This window comes from Bacillus rossius, chromosome 1, assembly GCF_032445375.1.
Source record: "Bacillus rossius redtenbacheri isolate Brsri chromosome 1, Brsri_v3, whole genome shotgun sequence".
Lineage (NCBI taxonomy): Eukaryota > Metazoa > Arthropoda > Insecta > Phasmatodea > Bacillidae > Bacillus > Bacillus rossius.
In genome coordinates, this window is record NC_086330.1 from 298,086,116 (window position 1) to 298,108,930 (window position 22,815).

The 22,815-nt window shown below is 35.2% G+C and overlaps 1 protein-coding gene across 6 annotated transcripts in view; it reads right to left on the reverse strand.

Annotated features, from left to right (window-relative positions):
- LOC134527803 (uncharacterized) overlaps positions 1–22,815 on the reverse strand; it is a 121,780-nt gene that overhangs the window by 92,247 nt on the left and 6,718 nt on the right. For 5 of the 6 annotated variants that reach the window (XR_010074280.1, XR_010074278.1, XR_010074279.1 and 2 more), the window contains exons 2-3: positions 13,815–13,881; positions 5,529–5,599 (exon numbers count right to left, since the gene is read on the reverse strand). Coding sequence is in view for 1 of the 6 variants with exons in the window: in XM_063360750.1 (XP_063216820.1) it covers positions 5,529–5,599; positions 13,815–13,881 (138 nt within the window). In the remaining 5 variants the exon portion in view is untranslated. The remainder of the gene's footprint in view (positions 1–5,528; positions 5,600–13,814; positions 13,882–22,815) is intronic. The other variant, XR_010074277.1, reaches the window with a different exon arrangement.

The following is a 22,815-nucleotide window of genomic DNA, read 5'->3' on the forward strand; positions in this document are numbered from 1 at the left end:
ACGACAACCTTTCTCCCCTGTTTTTCTCGGGCCGCTAGGTGGCAACTCTGGCTGCTCCATAAGCCCCCAGCAGTGACACTCTCGTTAGCCACAAGTCAATTTCTTAGTACTTCTTGTCGCCACCAAAAGATAGCGCCTCAGTCGCGCAGTCACTCCAGTAAGATCTAATATATTTTATGCCGGACACCTTCGGGTGAGCTCGGTAATTTTCGGTTCAGAGCCTAGCCCCCTCCAATTCTCTAGAGATCCCGCGCTTATGATATACTGACGCTATCCCGCGCTGAAGGTATTTCGGTGCGCGCCTCCTGGCTGACTGGTGCCTCTTTGTAGCTACGCTCTTCGGCGAATTATCGGCATCGCATCTTGTATTATGTAGTCTTCTCAGACTATAGTGATGAAGTCCCTCTCTGAAAATTTAGATTAACCAGTCAGTAGATTAGTAAAAAGTAGAGAAACTTAGTTTTTTTATATATTTTTCTCTTAAATTATGGAGACTTCCGCGTCTACTGCGCATCGTGGTTCGGGTTTTCCGAATCGAGATGACCTCTCCTGAGCGCCAGGACCAACACCCTGTTTTGGTAAGTCTTGACGTCATCCCCATTTAATTTCCCTCTATTGGCCTTTTGCGCCATTTTAGTATACTGTCTGGAAACAGGTCTGATTCTTTGGAATTTGGAATTCTCTTTCAGACAGGGTTCCAAGTTTGGGGCAACTAAAATCCTCTGCCAGAACCTCTAGAGTCGGATTCTGAACAGAATCCACCATATTTAGGCTTACTACCGCGATCACCGTCAATTTACAGCCCCAGGTGATACCCGTATCATTCAATCATTTTCTTTACGAACTCAAAAATAGTCTAACCCAGTTAAGGCAGCAGACAGTTAAATCAGTTCGAGGAGAGGAAATTCATATGATGTTTTGCAAATACTATATGTACAACCTTTAAAGTTAGCGATGTTAATTTCATTCATTTCTTTAAATATTGTAATTTTTGTTAAACATTTAGGGCCGGCCCTCTCGTAAATAAAGTTAAAGAATATAATATAATAAGTGTAATTGTAAGGAGTTTATGTAAGATCACTTATCATGAAAAACAGATGTTACAAAGGAAAATTTAATCAATTAAAAAAAAGAAAGAACAGTGATTAATAAAATAAGGAAGTTTGTAGACGTAACTGTTGTTTTTATTTAATTAATCTATAATAAGATCCTTTTTCTCCCAAGTGTTCGTAGGTAGTCACTAAATTTTCTTTGTTTACTCCTAGTGTCGCCTCTGTTGTTGACTTTTGATAGCTATTAAATGAGGGCCACAGTGTTAAGAGTTTCCAAATATTTTTACATACTTATTTAATAATTCTTTAAGACACTTGGGGTATTACATCATCTCTGCCATTTTCTATCTTATGCAGGAGGCTACCATCTTGGATGATGTCACGACAACCATCTTAATTTTTTCTGTTATGCTGGATGCCACAATCTTGAATAACGTCACGATCGCCATCTATGTTTTTTCTATTCTGCTGGAGAACAACATCTTGGGTACCAACATCTTTGTTTCAACTGTTTTTTTTCCTAGAGAGCACTAGCATCGCTCTGTCTCATAAAGTAAAGTCGATGTTCCATTACCTACCAATGTTGTTATGGCCATTATAGACATATTAAATATATATTTTTATTAAAAATTCATTGGAAGTTCGGTGATTTGAACCACGACAGTTAGGAACTCTGTGTTAGAAAACATACGGCTTTAATAATGTTCGCAGGCTTTCACGGCCATTGTTTGAAGTAGCTTAGCTTCTGGGTTGTAGCCACGTACTTGGCGACTAATTCACCGACGTTTCGGTCGATATTGCAGTCGCCATCATCAGGGAGCAGTTACCTACTCACATACGGCTCTAACCACACAGTCATCGAGATATTTACCAGACTGAAAATTAAACAAGGTATATAAAACTTGTAAATCAGACTTGTAATTTTTTTTTAATTCGAGGAAAAGTATTATCATTGACACTGAGATAAATGGGCAAAGAATTTCCCCTCAATTAGCGTGTAATAGGCTAACAAAATAAAACAATTATCATCTGTGCCAGTAACAGAATATGTACTCTGTATACAGAACAACATAATCAATTAATCCATTACAACTCAACGTAACATCATATTTCTGGAACAGCTGTATGCTTATCAAAATTCAATCGCTACAAACTCTGTCAAGGAAATTTATAATATCATTGAACACTTGTTTTACTTAGCCCTAAACGTAAATAAGAAGGAGGGGCGATGGGTAAATTAGGTTTTTGTAAAGAGTGTTAAATAACAATTTTAATGACCTAAATAAGAAAAGTCGAAATAATTTTGCTGGTTCATTGGGAAGCAAAGAGGACTTGAAGCAGAAATACACATGTTTAAAGTTAATGACTGTAATTCAGTGCTCTTGAGACGCCCAAGACGAAGTGGTTACCCAATTACGCGTAAACAGCTAAAAATAAGACTTTCTTATCGACCGATTATTAAACTAAATGGACTTACTTTATATGGGAAAGTTGAGACTGGCCTGAAGTGAAACGAATCCACAAAATATTCGTGACTCTGCAGAAGAGGGAAAATTCTGCACTACATTGCGCTACCCAATAGAGTCTACTATCTCCTTAAAAACCCGTATAATTCACTGTAGGTAACTGTAATGCACGCTTGTGATACACTTGAAGAGCCAACGAAACAGCAAGTTTTGTTCAACTATCTTTCCGAGAGTTTTTTTTTAAAATATTAAAATCATTGGTTATAACTATAAATGGGTACAGAATGTGATTCTTAGTTCTATCCTAAAGTGATATGTGCTTATATGAGTATGGTTATGCATATTGTATTTTGTTAGGTTAAATTGTTTTTAACTTACAGTTTAGTGATATTTTTTAATTTTATAGTATAATGCACAATAGTTTACATAATATTTATTTGTAGTCATATTTTCTAATCTCATTATAGTCCAGTCATATATATTTGGAAATGCAAATGAACCGAGAAAGCTAAATTTTGGTTATTATGGGGGGGGGGGGGGGATAGAAAAGCTTAACTTCAAATTGTCAACCAAAATTACCTTGTGCATTTTCCGCCATCTTAAAAAAAGTGTTAAATTAAGTTTTTTCATCATAACTCGGTTCTCCGTTGAGATACAAAAATTTTTATACAATACGTTTTTGTTGCTTTTTTTTACGATCTACAATTAAAGTCCTTCACATCATTTTCCACGTATCGTTCATCGTTATTGAGATATCGATCGAAAAAATCATATATTTGGGGAGTGAATTTCGTTTTTGCTATTTTCTTTTTTCTCGTGAAATATATCGAAAAAATGTGTAGTATAAAACTTGTAGAGCGTGTTCAGACATACATTTTTTTAAAAAATTTCTTGACAAAAATTACTACCTCTAGCGCGCCGCAAAGTCGGTAAGACTGTGCCCAGTTTTGATTTAGCCGCTGGCACGGTTGTAGCCACACGTCAAAATGGATGGAAGGTTGTTCAGGGAATTATTACAATACAAAATAAATTAATAAACCAGCCAAATTATAAATCAAACACATGAAATTTATTCATCAAATAATTTTTGTGTAGTAAAAAATAATAATTAAAGGTGGCCATTTTTTTTCCAAATATTTTTCGTCGTTTTGATGGTCCTGGCTGAAGAAGTTCCTCCACGGTAGACTCTTCGAGTCGTGAAGACTCTTGAACCGCAGGAAATGATGCTGTGACGGTCGACACACCATAATCATCATCATCGTGATCGTCGTTAAATACAATGTCGACTCTGGTGACGTTGTTGCATGTTTGTCCACTACAGTGCAGGCAAATAACGGAGCAACTAATTCCTGCTTTCCTGCACCCACAAGCAGTCCCACACTTTCCTTTACATTCGCACGAAATGAGTTTTAATAGTTCAGGTGGAGCGGGTTCGGCTGTGGTGCAAATTGGTTCAAGCCCGTAATTAGTCTGTCGCCAACCCCATTCCTGAGGATCTTTGAAATATCCGAGCCACGTTTGTACCTGTAGATATGTCCGGAAAACGTGTTGGTACACAATGAATACGCTCGATGATTGAAGTGGCAAACTCATCGTCACGTCCAGACAAGTATATTCCACCGAATGAATTTTTTTTTCCGTCTATGCACTGGCAATTTTGATTCGTCGCAAAATACTTCTCCACAAAATAAACATCGATTTTTAAAATCAAAAGTGGGTATGACCTGCAGTTATTCTTCAGGCTTTGGTTCTTGCGATGGAGATTCACTTCGTCGAGAAGCAATCGACGCTAGTCTTTGGTTTCCATATTTTTTGTAGCACGAACTGTGAACACTCACTGAATCGATATTTTGTAACATGTGTTGATGCTTCACACGTCCTATTTTCACGCTCGCCGCTAAGAGAGTCTGGACAGCTCTCTTTTTAGCCACATAAATGTCTTTAATCAGAGGTTTTTTTGCAAATGAAACAATCGCCCATTTTCACAAAACTTTTCAAAAACGTACGCTCGCTTCAAAAGTCTCGAGACAACAGAATGGAATGCTACGAAAAGGAGCAGATGTTCTGGGACGAACACGAAAAAAGGGTCTTTTATACCTGACCTATATGGCGAGACGCATGTTGCAACGTCGGCCGCGCTGCGGTCAACTATGCAGGGCCCTAGAGGTCGTAATTTTTGTCAAAAAAAATAAAAAAAAATAAATGGTAGGTCTGAACACGCTCTACATGTTTTATACCAGACTTTTTTTCGATATCTTTCACGAGAAAAACGAAAATAGCAAAAAACGAAATTCACTCTTCCCAAATTTATGGTTTTTTCGATCTATATCTCAATAACGATGAACGATACGTGAAAAGTGTAGAGGACCTTAAATGCATATAGTAAGAAAATAAAAAAAAAGTATTAAATAAAGATTTTCGTATCTCAACGGAGAACCGAGTTGACGAAAAAACTGAATTTAACCCTTTTTTCAATATGGCGGAAAATGCACAAGGTAATTTTGATCGACAATTTGAAGTTAAGCTTTTATAGCCCCACCCCCCACGTAATATCCAAAATTTAGATTTCTCGGTTCATTTGCATTTCTAACCCGTTTTTTTTCCACGTAATGACTGGACTATTATGTTTAATGGTTATTTTAATATTCGTTACCAGTTTTTTCAGATATAATGTTAAACATCTCTTAAGAACCTTTAAAAAACTCGTATTTTTAATACACGCTATAAAGACACTTTAATATTTTTATGTTTGACAACAGCCATTCTCTTAATTTATTCTTTATCAAGACACTTTTAATGTTTTCCTAATATCTTAAGAATGCTTGAATTGTAATAAATTATAATCGATTTTTCAGCGGTTAAGAGTGTCTGAACTTAGATACAAGGAAATATAAGACAATTAAATAAATAAATAATTTATTAAAATAATTATATCAGCAGGCATATTATATCACATTTAAAGGATTTATAAATGTTACCAACAATGGAAGTATTCTGTGACAAAACTTACCCCATGTTTTATATCAGAAGCGTTCAAGGCCATCAAACGGCTAGGGTAGTTGTACCGAGCCGAATAAAGATCTGCAATCATACGCAAACATTGTTAAGCTCTTATCGCAGTCTTCCGCATCAGACAAACAGATTATCTTTGAATGATTCGTAAGTATTTGGTTTCATTTAGTGCGTTTTCAAATATGAAACGTTTACATTTTCAAACATTTTTGTTTTAACAAAATCTAAGAAATTAAATTACCTCACCAATTTATTGTACTGCTCATGGAGTTATTAGTCTATGGAATGGACACCTGTTTTAAAATTTCAGTCACCTTGGTTAGCAATTAGTTGGCAAAACAAACAGTATATGTATGAAACTAACGCTAAAAGTTTGCTTAAGAACTTGAAGTGATCTCAGTAGGAGGTATTGCAAGAATGCCATCAGGAATTTAGTATTGTGAAACAAAGATTTTAACAGCACATCAGGAAGTATTTAACGTTAAATTTTTTTTAAACCAGAAAATTAGTGAAACACAGATAAAAAAAATTACGTGGGGTCGTTTTTATAATGACTTCCACAATCAACAGGGAAATTACCTTATCCACCAACTTTTGTTATTCCAGACGTGGCAATTTCAGAGTGAAGGGTTGATGATTTGAATATTTGGCGTCATTTATTTTTATAAAATGATATTATTAATGCTTCAGAAAATAAATACAACATACTTGTAAGTAATAAAATTCTAATGATATTAAACTGAATTATAACTAAAACATGTGGTCGATTTCGTTTTGGTTCTCACCTAATGTGATAAAAAATAAAGCTATTTCTGAAAACCTCCTTGACAAGAAGCCTACGGTGTCGCCTATTTTTGTTGACCTTCCGATGCAGCTGTTCGACAAAGGTTGAGTCTCTTGCAACTTTACATGCAATCTTGTGGCTTTGCAGTAGCAATGTGACGACAGTCAGTATTTGAACCAGCCTTCTGCTGTTTACATTTTCTCTATGTTATTAACTTTTGCCAATTGATCAGCTTCAAACACACACAAATTAAATATGGCTGGGATAAAGATAGCACGCGAAGAATCAGTAAACAACAAGGAATGACCGCTGAAAATAGTTTTCTCTATTTTTGATACCCCATGTTGGTTAGTGTCGATTTAGTTCGTACGTTCCCTCACGTCTAGTTTCTCTAGCTAATAACCCGTGGCTTCATTAGTAGCAAAATTAGGGTACTGCTCATATTGTGCTATTGTAAATAACGTATGTGTATGATACCAAAATATTTACTTAATAATCAAACAAAATAATAAAAATCCAGATTTATATGAGATTTCACACATAACAAACCCGTTTAGGATTTAAATTTTGAAGGTGGTAATGCTTAAGCTGTTTAATTTTAATATAGTTTAAGTATGCTGATTACATAACTCCCGTTTTAGATCAATCGAGTAAACAATTTACCTTTATGAAATCACATTTAACTCATTAATATTTTATAAGATATGTTAATAAAAATGGTGAAACATGCGTCTGTATTATTTTATTTTAAAATCTGATATTTTTAACCTTACCACTTTCTTTAAATTTGGTTAAACACTCAGGATAATTATTTAACCTTCCCTGTTCCATCTCATTGCATATACCAATATTAATGTAAGATTTTAGACACAATCGCATTTTATTTTAATTGTAAAATACATATATTTACAATATAATTTACGTACAGATTAGTAATTATGATTAGTATAAATAAAATATATTCTCACCCTTTATCCAATTTTGCTACACAGATGACTATGTAAAAGTTCAGAACTGCATTTAGTAGATAGGGCTATACAAAATTATCCGGTTCTTTCTTCCTCACGTGAGATATCCAAAATGTTTATTATATACTTATTTTAACTAGTTGACCAGTCCAAGTTATTTGCATTGTATCGTGATCAGTCACCGAATGGTGATATAATAATGGGGAAGTAAGTAAAATCAAGTAATTATTAATTAAAGGCATTGTTAATCGATTAAAAAGCAGATATTGTCTTTTTGGCTGTGTGTGTCTTTAAGACAAACATAATATCACGGAATCTACGAACTCGTGAAAACACCACGTGTAACTGTCAATTTGAAGAAAAAAACAGTTCTGGCAAATATAATTCTGCCCTTTGAAGCATCTGATATAAGGCTTCTTTTATTTGGAATTGTTTTCTTATCATTTGGAAAGGCATGGATGGATCAGAAGGTGTGAGGTTAATGCAGGATATGAGCACAGTTTTATAGGAGCCAATTAATTTAAAAGGGGTGATATACTCGCCAATTAATTTAAAAGGGGTGATATACTCGCCAAAGTAAGTTACCACTAATAAATATTTTACTAGCATTAAAATTTCTAATTAATTTAATAAAAGCATTATTCTTTAAAAGCAACGTCTTCGTTAAATAAATTAAAAAATTAAGTTATAAAATTAATTAGTACTAACTTCTGTTAAAAAATTTATTTCAACTCGGTTTAATTGCGTGATAGACTACGCTTGCGTAAAGAATCTAAAAACCAATCAACAGCTGTTGTGCATGTTAGTTAAACAGATTGTCAATAGATGGCGCTTTCTTTAAATGGCGCTGCCTTTATGACAAAAAAAGGACATTTATGAAAAATTTCGACTTTTTGTTTATTTTTCACCATATGAATAATTAATTTTCATAGAGTTTTAAGGGAAATATATCGTTTGCATAATTATCTTTCACATATTTATTTTAAAGAAAAAATTAATTTTCGATTGTTAATCGTATGTAAGTTATTAGTGCCCAGTTTCTTACATCTCACTTGATTTTCTACGAAGATTATAATTTTTAAAATAAAACCCAACTTATATCTTTATCACCTCTTGCAAAGGCGAATCACGAGAAAAAAATAACATCCAAGGAAACTCATTATATCTGTTATTCGTGCTTACACTCCTCTTGATTTTTACACTCTTAAGGTAAAATTTTGAATAAGGGGAAAAATGCGTGCTGTTTTTCTCACCCATATTACTTGTGCATTTGGCAGAGAGCCTTCTACTTATTAAAAAAAAAAACCAACCCCTGTTACATTCATTGGGAGCGGAATCTTGCAAAATGATAAAAATATTTTAGTTTTATTACGTTTGATATTATTATTTAATATTTCACTTCGCGCTTTATTAATTTGAGAGAGAAATTTTATATGATAAAAAAACTAACTTTCTCTTAAATCCCTTAAAGATTGAATTTCAAAAAATGAAAAAAAAAATACAATACATAATTTTTTATGCATGTTTCTCTTTCTTAGCATCTTAACTCTAGTTCTAATAAATCTGGAACTAGGCTTTTGCATTTTTAATCTTGAAATAATCTTACGACTTTTACATCCCTTTGGGGGGAATTTCGCTAAATGCTTAGAGGATGGTTAGAAGATGGTAAGAAGTTTTGGAAAAGCATGTTACTGATCCCCGATATTTTTTCTTCTGCTTGATTAGTTTCAGAGACATTATTAGTTATTAAAAAACACACTTACCCCTCATTAACCCCCTGAAGATTGAAATTCTGTAATAAGATAGGTTTGCCAAACTCCTTACTGATAAAAAAAATATTATAATCCCTGAAGTAGTTTTCTACTGATGCCGGAACAAACAGAAAAAAATTTTAAACTTATATTTTGTGCCCTAAACAATTTTAATAGGCCTTTTAATAGATTGTTGAGAATATAATTCAGTATCAGATGTTTACCACAAATAGTATAAATAATTGGAATATGCTGGATTAGTAATACGTAGACCTTTCTTACTGGACCCTGTAGAAATGGGAATTCTAAGTATCAGCCTGTTTTAAATAAATTAAGTACTGGCTTTTACCCGCGGCTTCGCTCGCGTTAATGTCCTTAAATAAGTAATAAAGATCATTGCAAATAAAAAAAATATGTCTATGACCTGGAACTGGAACAGAAGTACAAACGCCCGAAGTCCCTCCTGGCGCACCGGCCGCCGTAGTGCCGCGTGATTGGCTGAGCAGTCTGCCGGCCAATCGCTGCGCGCGGCGCGCGACCCCACTCCAACAAAACTAGTTCTGCTACTCCAGACCCACGCCAGTTCGCAAACAAATCGTTACGGACTGGCGGAAATAAATCTGCCTATGTGCTTATCACAGGGAAAGGCAGTGTGCGTCCAATTGTATTACAGAATACCAGCGCACTACAAACATGTGTACTGGCAGTTCATTTAGTTTAAGTTACGTTTAGTTTTAAGTTCATTAAATTTATCTTTAAGGTTCTCTCCAACACAATCGACCCCCAAATTTTCATACAACCGTAGCCTACAAAGCGTAGAAGTTGAGGTATATGGCCTCGCGATGAAGGACTGGATAGTTTCTCTAACCGACGTCGGTCAACCTGAAGCTCTATCCCTGAGTGAAGGCTCGATGCACCAGCTCGCAACAAAAGCACTAATATAATAAAATATAGCGAATCAAATATATTTTAATGTTTATTTTAGTATTTATTTGTATATTTAAATTCACAAGCGTACATCTAACTTGCCCTTCTTAATTTAGTTTAGGCTGGCTGGCAGCCTGGCAGGAAACGACGAAAGTCGCCCCCAAAACAACCAGCTACACCCAACCCAATGCGTACAGATATGTCCAAGTGTCCAAACCCCTCAAGGTAGACACTTTACTACTCTGTCCAACTCTTCATCCAGATCCATCCTTCTGTTTCCCGTAACCAACCTGCACGCATAATGCATGACCTTTGCACCACGCATGAATGAGCCCAGGGTTTTCCCTGTGTCTTTGCAGGTTTTACCTGGGCCTAACTAATCTAGTTTTAGTCTAGGATAGTCAGTGAGGGTAGTTAGTCATGGCAAATGATTATGTAAAAAATTAATTTTTTTTGACAAAAATTTACGCTCTGAACTTTTAAATGGGGAATTAAAACCGTCATATTTAATTCCACTGAAAGGCGGCCATTTACAATTCCCGTGGCTATAGGCCTACTTGGTAATATATAGACCTATATTCACTTAAGCTGTGCGATTCTGTGAATGCGGTAATAATTTTCCGTTGACCACATACTGACACTTGATATTTCACATGTGAAGTAGCCATATTGGACAAGTAGCAATGTTTCTTTGTATTGTTTGATAATAAATATTATTTACCAAAAGCTCTTAATATGTTGAAAGGTTTAATTCACATAACTGAAAACTAGACATTAATAATGAAATGTTAAGCGAGAAAATAATATTGTGTCAGATCCAAAATATTAAGATAAGTACCATCGCCAACAATTATAAAATGGGCTAAGTACCACGACCATGATAGTAGTACATACAAGAACAGGCAGATGGCATGAGAGGTATGAGACGGGCCGCTAGTGAGGCTACAACGGGCTGAGTGCGACGACCATGATATTAGTGCATACAAGGCCCGACAGATGGTGTGAGAGGTATGAGACGGGCCGCTAGTGAGGCTACAACGGGCTGAGTGCGACGGCCATGATAGTAGTGCATACAAGACCAGACAGATGGCGTGAGAGGTATGAGACGGGCCGCTAGTGAGGCTACAACGGGCTGAGTGCGACGACCATGATATTAGTGCATACAAGGCCCAACAGATGGCGTGAGAGGTATGAGACGGGCCGCTAGTGAGGCTACAACGGGCTGAGTGCGACGACCATGATAGTAGTGCATACAAGACCAGACAGATGGCGTGAGAGGTATGAGACGGGCCGCTAGTGAGGCTACAACGGGCTGAGTGCGACGACCATGATATTAGTGCATACAAGGCCCAACAGATGGCGTGAGAGGTATGAGACGGGCCGCTAGTGAGGCTACAACGGGCTGAGTGCGACGACCATGATATTAGTGCATACAAGGCCCAACAGATGGCGTGAGAGGTATGAGACGGGCCGCTAGTGAGGCTACAATGGGCTGAGTGCGACGGCCATGATAGTAGTGCATACAAGGCCCGAAAGATGGCGTGAGAGGTATATGACGGGCCGCTGGTAAGACTGTAACGGGCTAAGTGCCACTGAGATTTAGTTGCTGAATGTGAGCGTTGTCTATGACAACAAAAATGCTAGGAATTCTTACTTAATTCTTTTAGTTAAAATTTTTTATGAGTTTTAATTTTTCGACAATATTTTGAACAATGCAATTAAACAGTGACAAGAAAAGTAATTAAACACGACACTGTATTAGCTTCGCTCTCTACTATACTGTTGAAAATTACAGTAAATGTTCCTAGATATTTTGCAACGAAGAATTTAACTCAATTAAACGAAGACTTCTTTATTGCATAAAATAAACGAATCTTCATAAAAACTACGTCTTATTTTGACTTCTGTGTTTTATGTTTCGATATAAACAACTGTAGACACACGTACATAAAAAATGAGTGTGTTCTTGCTGTGGACAAGTTTTGAATGCTTTGTTAATGTACTTACCAAGATTATTGTTTTTGATTCATGTTCTTTAGAAAGATAACTCAGTGTCTGTAAATTTACGAAGATAGCCGTAAATTTATGTAGTTCGCTGGATGATTTGTAACCAAATTTCTTCGTAGGCTATATTGAAGGTGAAAATTTTTAGCATGGTAGTGACGAATCTGTGATTTTAATGGATCTTGAACAAGTTATATCTCTGCCTCCTTTAACCCTAGGTCAAATGTTTTATTCACGTCAGCTTTCATGCGGCAATCTGTGTATCCATTTTGGTGACATAAAAAAGTGGCTCGTGTTTTTGTGTCACGAGGTAATAAGTGGCCAAGGTGGTAATTCTTCAATGAGATAATAAAACCTTTCGTCTGTTCTAATAATGGCGTTGCTCAGAATAAGAATAAAAATAATGTTATTTCTTTGGATTTCTTTAAAGATTACACGCAAATATTATGAGATAAACCATACATCCTTGGTCTCCGGCCATTTATTCTTGGCAAGTGACAGGTATTTTTTCCAAATCGAAAAATGGAAAATGTTTATTAAGTGTTGAGTTCCTAAGGACATCGTAAAAAAAGATGGTGAATACAATACCAAAATATCCCTTTGTGGTTACTTCGCTCTAACCTGACATGTTTTATTTTAAACAAATTACTAATACGTCCATGCCAACTCGTGTGCTCACAAAGCAATCTGTGGAGATCTCATCTCAGGGTTCCGTTTTCGTCCGGCCGGGCCATCTTCCACACTTCGCCAATCGTGAACCTTGCCGCGTTTGTCCTGTCTTTATGCCTAACGCGGTGTGATATTTAGGCTCTACACACGCCTTAACTACACAACTGCGATTTTATGTAACTATTTTTTATTGTTCGCTGCCACTATTTAAGGATAAAAGAGTCCAGCATCTAATTCCCGTGGCTCACTTCGTTTCCTCTGGCTTCTCGTCGACCACCCTCCCGATACTATCGATCCCTTGCTTCGACCTCTCGAAGCCAAGCTTCCATTCCAAGCTGACGTCACAGCAGATGGGTGGCGTGTTAAGTGCCGTCAAAGAAGGCTCATGTCACAACGGATTAATATATCAATAAGACAAAACTAAATATTTCCCAATGCAGTAGGATTAGAGTTAAAAAAAACTGCACCTAGACTCGTCAAAACGAGAACAATGTTTACTGAACTGGAAGCAAGCAGCATCTGCAAGGTTATTAAGAAAGTGGTTACCAATGGTATAATCAAGAGCTCGGTTTTTTCATCACGACTGTCGAAACAATTCGTCAGCTTAGAAGAAGATGTATCTGTTACAGATGCTGCTGTATTTGGTACGTTCTTCAAAAAATTAATGGAAACAAATTTTCGTAATCTTTAAAAAAATTTTCAAAATAATTAAATACATGAAAATGTACTCACATCTTATTTAATATTAATTATTTTAATATTACAGATACTAACTGCTAAAATTATAAAAAAAATCTTGAGACTTTTTCATTGGCACATACTTCGTTTTTGCCCATAAAGAAATGGCACTTAGCTTGGTTTTCGTTTTTTCTAAATGTTATATATTTTTTCATATTAGAAGAAGGAATAAAATTAATGGCTATTGTAATAAGAGTTCTTTAAAAAAATATTTTAGGTTTTTATACAAAGTTTTTGACAAAACAAAAAAAAAACTAAAAATAACTTTTTGGCACTTAGCTTATTATTGATGTCATTTCAACTGATTTAATTTAATCGGTTGCTGTTTCGCAGTCTATATATAACAATTCATTTACTATTAGAAAACAATTTTAACGTAATATTATATTTGAGATGTCCAGCAAATATAATGTCTGTTTTACATTCAACAGCCTTGTACCTACTTAAAGATGTGCCATATTGACAGTTGCATTGAGAGATACCGGACTGCAAGTCAGCCAGCTGTGGAACCTAAAAAAAGATTGTAAAGTAATGTTTAATTATACAGCTATGTGGAAGACATGTTAAGAATTATAAATAAAATATGTACGAGCCAGATTTTTATGCAAATAAATTATGTTTTAACTGCATTTATGAAAAACACAAGCGGAAGTCATGAAACAATAAAAACTTATAATAAACACGTAAAATGATAAACATTTAACTTAATGTATATCAATATGCTAAGTTTTAATACAATATTTCATGTTTACTAATCTCTTGCATCCGTGCCTGATAATCTGACATTAACTTTTAATTACCGTTATAATTATAATACTTATTTAATTAAAACTATCGTATTAAATAAACTGGCCACAAATTAATATATTATGCTTTAAGTAATATATATAATTCAATTAGTTATACAGGAGATATAATGTTCTAGGCTCAATGCATTCAAACATATTTTTTTGTAATGGTGTTATTAAAAAGTATTTAATTTTATAACAAACTATTTAATTTCCTATGGCATTTTATTTTATTCACAATTTTGCCCATGGACCATTTAACACAAAGTCTTTTGTCTTTTTAAGAGATGTAATTCAAATTATTACTAAAAAAATATTAAATTATATTTTGGGACAGTATTATATAATAAATACAATACAACATTAATAAATTTTAAAATTTACGAAAGTATTTGAGTGAGCTAGTAAAATAGTTACGCCAAACATAAACTTTTGAAAGCTCGGAATTATGTTAGCCTTCGCACTTCCTTGCGTCAAGTGATTCTCTTCAAATTTGTCTTTTCCCGCTAAGAAACATGTGCAAATAATGTGTGACTAAAGCTTAGTCCACATACCTCGTCCTCGGACCGTAGTCCGCGGACAGCTAACTGCTGATTGGTGCACGTGACCCTCTGACATCACGTCCCCGTGTCCCAATGTCCCATGTCCCAAGATCATTCGCAAACTTTAAGGGCATTTCCATACGTACGGGTGTGACATTTGCATGATTATCTAAGAACTTTATATTAGTTTTATTTCCAAATTTAATGTACCTCTTTTTAAAATGCAAGGATATAGTTCTTCCAAAAATCTTATATTTTGTTCCATTAACAAAATTAAAATATTTATTTTGGGTATGCTGTTGTAGTGCAGTCAATAAGCGTTACGGGTGTGGCAAATTTTGGACATGTTATACGTGGCAAGAAATTGTCTATAAACTCTCTGTGAACTAGTGCCAGGTAAACAAAAAACAATTCTGATTGCAAGTACTTCACTTGAAATCCTTTACAGAGCCAAAAAATATAATGGTATGAAGCACAGTTACTGAAAAACAAATTTTCTAACTTAGTTATGGGTGTGACGCTGTATGTTACGGGTATGACCTAGTCCACAAAAAATTCACAAAAATACATATCTTTATTGTAAAAATATACAGGGCAACTATGCTTTAATTTAATAAGACAGTCATGTATGTATCTGAGTTTAACAACTGGTGATTTTCTTCAAAATGAAGACATTAAATTTTTACAATTTTAAGTATAAAATACATATTTATAAACATCTGCTCTGGCAATCCTACATTCTACATGACACTGCAAGCATTAAACTTTCTAATATTATCAGTTAGCCTATCATTTGTGTAGGATAAACATATACAAACACACATTTCACATACATTTTTGACAGATATATATAAACTATGCTTGCACACTAATGGTCGTTGCTGGTGCGAAAATGTAAACAATTCTGTTCCCCACTGCTTTTAAGCAAGGATCTGGATGAATGCCTATAATTTGCTGCACAGACACATATGAGGTGTCTTCTTCATTCATTCTAAAAGTGTTTTCCCCAGCACATTTCTTTAAAAACATGACTTTTACCTCACTTTGTTCATCAACATTACTTTGACAGATACCCACATACTGATGATTAATAGGAATGTTTTCCCCCTGTGTTGCAAACTGCACTAAAACATATGTTTCCGGTTTCAAATTTTCTGTGTTTACAGGTGTTGAAATTCTGCCTTCTGCACATTTAACTCCATCATCTGTACTTTCAGAGTCAGTAGAATCATCACTGTAGACATCTTCAAAGCGAAGAGATTTTGTTGATCCAAACACACAGTATTTCTGAATCTCTGACACTGCTGTACGAGCAATGAGTAAATGCCATTTGATTGAAACAGCAATAAAGTGTTTCAACTGAAGACAAGGAATAGCATTGACTTTGTTCCACCTAGAGTTTAGCATCTCTTCTGCGTGTGAAATTATGTCATGTGATACATACAATATATGTACACCTTTTACAACCCTTGAAGCACATTCAAAGAATTGTTTAGCAGAGTTCACAGTTGCTCTCCGTGAATTAACTTCACTCCATAACTTATGTTTCAACATTCCACCTAGCCCATCAACTGGTCCCTTGCCATGTGATGTTGCGAAAAAGTACCATTCGCCCTGCACACCAAAATCGTCTTTCCAAAAGCACAGATTTGACGTGTATTTATTCTTGAATTGGGCTGCACACCCAACGGAAAACACCAATATCTTGCTTATTTTGTGGAATTCTTTCTTCAAAGCTTGGATTATGTGTTTTAGCATTGTCCACACTGCTACTTTACTGTGTGATAAGTCATCACTTATAAATGCAAAAGACCTTGTGACACCATTGTTAAACCATGCACAGCAAGTGAAGATTGTAGTTTGTTCATGACTCCAATGAGCGCTTTGTATCTCATCCTGATACATTGCAGCATAGTTTCGGCAAAATCTATTTGCAGCACAGCTTCTTCATCTGAAATACTAGCACGTTTATTTTTGAATGCAGTTGCCTGAACTCCGTAAACAAAATAATGAACTTTGAAACCAGGCATTTGCATTTCAAGCTCATTTACTGCTTCTTCAATACTCCCCTCCATATCCACTATTTTTGGTCGGCCATCAATGTCTTTCCATTGTTTCCAATGAGTCTGTTTCTCCAGGTTACAATCCAAAGGTAAAATATCTTGAATCTTGCATTCACACTTATGGCACATGCCAGTCATACATGATTCATTTGACAAGTTGCAGCATGTAAGTTGTAACAGATCTTTACATTTCATAGGAATGTTTTCAACTTCTTTGTTCAACGACTCCAAAAGGAATCCAAAATTGGCATGATGGCGACATACACAAACATTGTGAGGTAGGTTTGATGATGGTAGGACATGTTGTGGTCTTAGAACAAAAAATTTTGATTTGCCTAGTTTTACATCAGTATACTCAGACTTGAAAATGTCAAAGGCTTCTGCTATGCTCATTATCATGTGTTTCCCGTTTTCCTGTTACTGGATCTTTTATTGTCTTGACATCTCGCTTTCCATGTGCTTGACGACTAATATCATCCCTTTCAAAGAACTGATAAACTTTTTTCTCAAGTTCCTTGCTGACTGCATTCCAGGGTTTTGAGTTGGTTTCAGTCCTAGGACTGCTAACCTGTTTGGAAACTCAGAAATAGTGTCACAAGGAAGTTTCCTTACGACTGCCGTAATTTTTCTTGGACTTGTTGGTAAGTGTTTCATCACTCTATTAACTGCTTTGCCCAAAGATTGGGGGCATTTATAGGATCCTAGCTTTGTTGCACTATCATCATGTTTTTGTTTCTCTTTTCTCGTTTGTCTACACCTTCGTTGCCTTTCTGCATCTTTGAGACTTTTCAATTTTAACTTCCTTTTACTCACATATGTTGCTTCCTTTTGTTTTTCCCTTCTAATCTTATCTCTTTCCCTTTCTATTAACAAATGCGCATGTAATTTTTCTGGATCTTCTCGTAGTTTCTGTATCCACGTGCAAACCCTCGTTGCACTTTTGATTTGTTCCATGTTATCTGAAAAAAAAATGTATTCCATTTCAATGTCCTCTCAATATTTGGTAGGCCTACTCATCATATATGCTAAATTCTATAAACAGTATATTAACTAATTATATTAACGGCTAGATCTCCAGAGTTTTAATTAATTCACATAATGTATGTTGGATAACATTGGGAAAATCATAGTTCTGATGCACACAAAACATTTACAATAACAATGCATCTATGTACGGGTAAGACAATTTTGATTTCATCTCTGAATTTAATACATAGGATTATTTTAAAATATCAAACCTGCAAACACATTATTAGCATTATAATATTCTGATCATTGTGTGTGATAATTCATGAAAATATTTATCATTACTTCCTTTCCTCTGTATTAGAAAAATTATGTACATGTTTGTATAAATGTGCATTAAAAAAATTAATATTTAATGCAATTTTCTTATTTCCTTGTTATATATGTAAACTAATTATGTAATGAGTGCTTTCAACTCACATGAACATAATTTTGTAAGCTTATGACACCCTATATTAACTCTAGGGCCGGCTATGCAATAAGTGTTACGGGTGTGACAAATTTTGGCCATTGGTAAATTTAAAATCACATAACTTTCTAGTACACCAACTTGAAAGACTTGATTTGAAAATACTTAACCTTACTTTTTCATGGATATTTAACAATTTTTTATTTACTTTGATCTGTGACTAAAAATTTTTTTGTTTTATGTTACGGGTGTGACACTGACACACATAATAATACAAATACTTATAAAATGAAATTGGATTACCTTGTACTGGATATTGTTGCTGCATATAAAAGCCAAAACTCTAGATCATTTTTAAATGCCTGTAGAAAAGGGTAAAACAACATGGATGGATAGTAAATCCTGCCAACAAAACAATGTTATATTTACTACCTTTTCATGCCAATACATATGTAAACTTTGTAACACAATAATTATTGCCAATTATATTAAATCAACTGTAGTTTGTCATATTCATACAATTTAATTATTATTTTCATTGAAAACAAGTCTAAGATGGCATACAAATATTTTTGAAATTTTCATGGTAAGGCTCACTTTCGCATGGAAAGGCCCTTAACTTTTAGTACGCGGACGAGTCAGAGATTTGATTGACTCGCGGGAGTTTAAAGTGTTGGGAGCAATTTGACCTGAAATAAAAAAAAAGTTGGTCGCGAAGAAAACGACTTGAGGTTTATGTTTGTTCTTTGTTAAAATTTTCTTTGTTTTACACTGTAGTTTGACATGGTGCGAAAGCAGACGTCTTGAAAACTATATGAAGATTCGTTTGAATTTAAAACTGATTAGACAATAATACACCTAATATTCTGCCACGTGTGATAAAAGCTCAATTATATTATGCATATATCAATCTAGCAGACGACTTTAAATGAAAACAACTCGATGTAGACAAAAACAAATACCTCGCACATTTACTGCACTCTGGTGTTACGACTGCTAAGCTTCACTTCGGACCTGTTTCGGACCAGCAGCATGTAGACAGCACAAATGTGTGCATTCGTCCGCGGACGTTAGGCGTCCGCGGACCACTGTCCGAGGACGAGGTATGTGGACTAGCCTATACAGTTCTGTACAAACTACAACGAGATGTATAATGATAGAACATAAAATACATTTGGATCATCTGAAACCATTATACAAGAAAACCTATCATATAACTGTACCTGTACTGTTAAAAATTTACAAGTTCAATTTATGAACACAACTGGTTACAAATATTCCACTGCTCTTTCGTATGTTAAGAGTACCAAGTATAAGTATACTCACTTCCAACATACATTTACGAGAATCATATTCGAGAATCAAAACTACTGTTGCCCCACAATAGTAACAACAAGGAATAGTTTTATATTTTATAACGAAATATGCAGGTATTATAATGTTATTTTGAAACACATGAGCGGGTAATGACCACTCAGAATAGACAAAAATAATAAGCAAATAATTTTTATATGTATATAATAATTTAAACATTTGTCAAAGACTGAAATAATTCGAAAACATTATAGGATGGTTATAAAGCAATGGGACAATTGCATAGCAGCAGTAATGCAAACAGACTGCAAAGACCAACGACGTATATATATCATAGACCCAGCATGCCTTCTGAAAGCTCAGGCCAACATGTCCTCCCACCGCGAACAGCTGATTGTGGGCCGTTTTCTGTTGTTTTGCTGTTAGGATACATTGAAGCTATGTGCAGCTGCCTGTGAAAATGGTTCAGAAATGTGTTGCCTACGGTTGTAATGAAAAATCTGTCAAAGGAACATCGGTGTCGTTTCACAGGTAAGTGTATTTATCAAATTTATGGTGTATTTTGGGATTTTATGTCAAAATTGTTCTGAAATAATTATACAACTTTTACGTTTCGGTTGCATGATAATTTGACTTAAAAAATAATTTATATTTACGTTAAATGTGGGGTATATGTATGGTATAACTATTGGTTACATGTTTTTATCGGAATTGTGTGTTATATTTGTGTGTTTAGTTTTCCTGGAGATGAATTGAGGAAGAAGTGGACTCTATATCTGAGGCGGGAAAGTTTTGTGCCATCCAAGAATTCCAGAATTTGTTCTAAACACTTCTCCCAAGATTGTTTTGACAAGGAAGCTTTTGGTAACGGAAGAAAGCTGAAACCAAATGTTGTTCCAACTGTTTTTGACTTTCGGGCACATTTATAGCCTAAAAATGCCAAGAGGAAAGCACCTACCGAGTGATGCCAAATTATGTCTCAGCCGCATGAAAACGCCACCACCTCGCAGCAATCCACTACCAAGTACCTATGTGATTCAGAAATATTCTTTAAATTTTATATTTATTTAAATTTATTTAAATATTAAGGTTTAAGACTATGTTTAAAGACAGTTAACTATTAGCCGGAAACTTAAATATACAATCATTACAGCTTTTGGCCAAAAAGTAGGGGTTGGGTTAGGTTAGGTTGCTCCTGAACTAGGTACTTTGTATTTTAACTTGGAATGAATTTTCAGTTCTTCAGAAAAATATCAAGAACTGTGTTACATTTTATATTTACATCCTCACCTTCAAACACGTTCCCCCAGTTATTGCATGACAATGAAGGTATTGATTTGAAATTCAGTAAATTTTCTAGTTATATATTTTCATGTTTCTTGTTTCGAGTCTATACTTTTCACTGGCAAGTCAATTATTTGAGCCAAGTGATCTGAGCATCCTAATACAACATTTTCTACTTTAAGGAAAAAGATGTTTGTAATGATGAAATCCAAGGGTGTCGCCAGGGGGGGGGAAGGGGGGGGCAATCCCCCCCCCCTAGAGCCCTAGAGATTCAACAAAGTGTAGCAAAATGCAAAAAAAAATACATTCTTTTCCCACAACTTGCAAACCCCCCCCCCCCCCCCCCCCAGGTCATCGGCCGGCCATCGGCTGGCGACGCCCTTGATTAAATCTATTGTATTTTTTTATTGTGCTGTTTAGCACGTATAGCCAAAAACTATTTTTCAAATTGCATGTGCACATAATCTCTACAAGCCTGGTACCTACATAATATGTTCATAGGTTAGCAAAATAATAATTACAACCATAATGTTTTTTACAGGGATATTCATACAGTTGGAAAAAAGTTAAGATTGGCATATCTAGGTGACTTCAATGAGAAGAACCTGACTTCCCAGCAGAAGTAAGAAGTGCCTTGGTGCTGCAAAGGAAATAAGATTAAAATACCGTAAGAAACTGAAACTCCTTCGTCAGCGGTGTAAACGAGCCACTGCAAAAATAGTGAGCCTTCAGGCAGTTATATCGCATCTGCAGGACAAGAAACTGATGGGTGATGTTGCTGCAGATACTCTACAGGTAATGCCACTTCAAATGGCTCAGCTCATTAACACATTCATTGTTTGTAACACCTATTAGCGTTGGACCATATGCAGTCACCATCACCTGGACACCTGAACACATTGTCACTAACTATTAGATTTATTCCCTCAGCTTTTCTTTTGTCTAAAATATATCATAATTCAATTTTAAGTAATTATAAAACAATAAGTTCTCTCTGAAACTTGGTTAAAGAGATATGTAAGGGTTTGAATGACCAGGATCTAAACTATACTTATGGTCAGAACTGTATATGATTATTCACACGTTTATAAATTTAGTGGTCTAAATTATTGAGAAAATTATCAAGTACATTATGCAAAATTTCAAACAATAAATTTTTGTTAAGAGAAATGACAATTTGTAATGCATCTGCTAGTTGCGTCCTTTATTGAAAGACCAGCTTTGACAGAAAATTCCTAGTATACATTTAAGCTGTTATACATTATGCAAGTTAGTATATTATTTGCAGATGCTGAAACAGCATTAACTTAAACAAGTTGTAACAACCCAGATTACAGCCTTCCTCATGCAATCCAGTACATAATTATCTTTTGTTATAAATTTTTTTGTCAAATTTCAGGTTAGGTTTTCAAATGATTTAAAGTTTTTCCTTTTAAAAATTTTTGTAAATGTAATTTTCTGGGTTTATTGTTTTTATTTTTATAATGCATAAGTTTATTTTTTAAGTAATATTTTCGCTGGCTTCTTTGTGTGGGAAGGTGTGCTGACGTGGTTTTCCTTCGTTATTTCCACAACCGAGGCTTTGTTTCACCCGCTAGGCGTGTGAGTCACGGTCACGGGAGTGCAAGAAAGATACAAAATCGCTGCGTCGTGGGAAAAGAAGTAAGCATTTCGTAGGAGCTTCTGTTACTATACGCCGTGATTGGCTGAAAATTACGTCGGTGAGCCCAGGACACTGCCCGCACAAAGGAAAGGAAAACTGTAAAATTAGTCATTGTCTGAGCACCGTGCCGAAAGGTCGTGGTCGGGCGATGGCTCGCATCATTTAACAATGTAATATGGAACTACAACTTAGCGGCTACGGCACGAGCGACGCCTAACAACCTTCTTTTTTCTATTCTTTGGACATTTAAATAAATTAGAAATTTTTGACCGTAGTCGTAGGCAAAGCTCACAACGAGGCGACAAAGTGTTTTGTCCAGCCGTCGCTGCCCGGAACTGATCTGGGCAATATAATG